We start from the raw sequence: 3307 nt of genomic DNA on the forward strand, positions 1-3307 counted from the left end.
GGGCGGTCACTGATTTTAGTCTGTGAGTACAGAGAATGCTGCTGAGACCAAATAAGCTTGATCGTCTTTCTGCAGCCAGAGCATATGAAAAATAAAGGTCTGTTTGGTTCTAAATAAGTCATCAACTTATAAGTCGAAAAGTGAAAAAAATGATTTATTTTGCCAAACAGACCCGACTTATAAGTCACCCCAACTTATAAGTCATAAGTTGCTCCACCCCAACTTAAAATTTATAAGTCACCCCCTTTTACGTGGGTCCCATCACCTGCATGATGTTGATTGGTGTGGAAAAGTGTGTCAGGTGACTTATAAATCAGGCAACAACTAAACAGGCGTAACTTATAAGTCACCTGACTTATAAGTCGGGTGACTTATTGAAACCAAACAGGCCCTAACCAGAAGCCATCCTACCGCAGGTGCAGAGTGCAGACCCCGCATGTGATCGACCGCACCGTCCTCGAGAAAGAAAGAAAAAAACTGATTCATCCATACATAGTCAGTGATTCAGTTTGCGGTCTGCACACATAGATTCCAGATCAACAGAGTTTGGTTTACTCGCTGGATTAGTTTACGGTCTGCACAGCCCCATGATCCCATGCATCTTACTGGAGATCATGGGTAATATATTAAGGGCCATGTGTTCAGCACGGAAATGCCAGAGTCTAAAGCTCTGCACACTGACGGGTTAACCTTTGAGAAGGCCGAGTTGATTACAAACATGGAAGAACCGCCGAAATTCGAGTTAGTTTTTTCTAAAAAGTTGACAGGGAGATGGAGGTAGTTGAAACATGCTCCACCGAGCTATCGGTCGTCAGAGAGTTAGTTGAAACATGGTCCACCCAGTTATCGGTCGTCAGAAAGTTGGTTGAAACATGGTCCACCGAGTTGCATCCTACACAAACTCTCGATCTTTTTTTAAAAAAGAGGATGACCCCCGGTTTCTGCATCTGGACTATGCATACAGTTACTTTATTAATTATTTTCACAAGACCTTATAAAGTCATACAACAGTAAAATTAAAGCCGCTGTCTAAACAACGAACTGTCGCTATACCTATCCAGTTAATAAAGGGGCGCAGATAGCCTGGGTCTAATACCAAATAGACATCGCAGCTAAGCCTAACATTTAGGACCTGAGACCCCAACCTAGCCACTTGCCGGGTCTGGGGCACACACTGGTCCGGCGTGCTCTCAGAGGCCGTCACCGCCAACTGCCATCGCTCCATCTTCAGAGTTGTACTGATGCATCAACCTTGCTCGGTCCAGCTATCGTCGACGCCACCACGGCGCCCAACGACACCTCCTCCCTGCGTGCAAACAGCTGTACACGACGCGGTCGCCACTGATACACTTCAGCGCCATGTTGCCACGTACCACCAGCCGACACAACTTGAAGCCCGTGGAGGACCTACCGTGCGTAACACCTGCCGACCAGGCATGACCAAGCGTATCACCTGTCGGTCATGCATGACTTGACATCTCCACCGAAGCTCCGTGCAAGACGAAGCCGCTACACCTCCTGCCTCTGACTTCCAGCGCTGCTTCACAAAACGACACTCCCAAGAGAGAAACGACACCGCAGTGCCGCCATCGTTCGGTCTGGAACACCAGATCCTAGGGTTTCCCCCGGAGCAATACGAGTGGGTCGACGAAAGTCACATGACGATGCCTTCATCAAGGTAACAACGTGGAATGCCGCCATCGCCCGCCGCCGGCTCGGTTTTCACCGGCAACTACGTCTCCCCGACTCGCAGTTGGTGCCAGATGACGGATCCCGAGATCCGAACACCCAGCCTCAGGCCGACCACCTCTGATGGAAGAGATGACCACCACCGCTGGTTGCACCGGTCAGAACAGATCTGATCGGAGGTGCCATCGACGAGACCACCAGGCCCTCCACACTGCCGTCGCCGATGTGAAGACAAGCATGCACGCCACCGCAGCCTAACTGGCCGGCGCCAACCGCAGCCGCCGCCTCCGCCCGAAGGGCCATCCGCAGCGCCCGCAGCCCTGGCCTCCGCCGCGCCAAGCCGTCGCCGTCTGAGGACGGGCCGGCCTGCCGCCGCGCAGCAGATCCCAGATCGATCGCGCCACCACACACCTTGGGGTCCGCCGCACCCCGAAGACGCATGAGAGAGGAGATCCCCCGCCACAGCCGTCGGCCCCCGGGCTTAGCCCAGCGGCGTCTTCCGGCGGCGGAGGAGGAAGGAGAGGAGGGAGTTTGCGGCGGCGGCGGCTAGGTTTCTGGCCGCCTGAGTCGCCCTAGGGGGAGGATGACACGGGGGGTACTCTGTGTTTCCCTCCATGTACTATAAGATATCTAAAACGGTACATAACTTGTAACTTGTAGATACCTTTGAGGCCAAATAAACGGTGCTAATCATTATCATGGTGTGTGGTGCAACAACTGCAGGCCCCGCTGTTGGTGCAGACGAAGATGACGTCGGTAGTCGCGGGGTCCGGCAAGCGGGGCCGAGGCTTGCTGCAGCGGCTGCTCGTGCCGACGTCGGAGGAGTACGCGCGCGCGGCGACGCGCTGGATCGGGCACGGCCCGCTCTGCATGCCCAATCTGGGACACCGACTGCAGTGGCGCCTCTGCCGCGTCGTGCCAGACCGGCTCCTCGACGCACAGCGCCTGCGCGAGAACCTGCGGCAGAGGGCCGTCTTCCAGCGGCTCCGGTCGCCGAGGGCGTCGTCCCATGCCAACGGCGGCGAGCAGAGCTAGCTTGGCCCAGGCCGCGCGCGTGCATACTTTGTGTCGGTGCATACTTTGTGGTGTGGTACTACTGTGTATGATTTGACATGCATCTGTGAACCGTGGTTCGGTTTAAGTCGCCGTTGATGCACGCGCAGCTGATGCCTACATTTCTGTTGGCTGCATTTTCCTTTAGTTAAACCGTTCCTGGCCGAATGCGTCAATACGAAGCAAATGGAGTTCAACGGGGGAACAAAATAATAAACAGATTTCTTGAAAAAGGATGTGGTAGCTATAATAATACCAGGGATCCAAAAATTAGTCCATCTATTGAAGGCCAGACAAGGGTTTTCACTTCTGAAAACAAACCACCGTCTCTTAAGGCAACACTTTTTTTCCTCTCCGAGATGACTAACCGGTTGAAAGGCATCCTCAACTAAATCTGCTTTTGTTCCTCGACGTATAATTACGGACAATCTCTATTCCTAATATAGGACTTGGTAGTTTTGCCTTCTTCTGATTTATTTTCGTTCCTACTCCCACCTCCCAGGTATCCCCTCGCACGGAAGAAAACCAACCCACGTTACGAAGGAGTGATGCCTCGACGTACTAC

The 3307-nt window shown here is 53.2% G+C and overlaps 1 protein-coding gene across 1 annotated transcript in view; it reads left to right on the top strand.

Moving 5' to 3' along the window:
* LOC123150447 (very-long-chain 3-oxoacyl-CoA reductase 1) overlaps positions 1–2851 on the top strand; it is a 4646-nt gene extending 1795 nt beyond the window's left edge. The window contains exon 4 of the mRNA XM_044570298.1: positions 2413–2851. Coding sequence (XP_044426233.1) covers positions 2413–2724 — 312 coding nt within the window. The 3' untranslated portion in view covers positions 2725–2851. The remainder of the gene's footprint in view (positions 1–2412) is intronic.
* The last annotated feature ends 456 nt before the right edge of the window (positions 2852–3307 follow it).

Source organism: Triticum aestivum, chromosome 7A, assembly GCF_018294505.1.
Source record: "Triticum aestivum cultivar Chinese Spring chromosome 7A, IWGSC CS RefSeq v2.1, whole genome shotgun sequence".
NCBI classification, from domain to species: Eukaryota; Viridiplantae; Streptophyta; class Magnoliopsida; order Poales; family Poaceae; genus Triticum; species Triticum aestivum.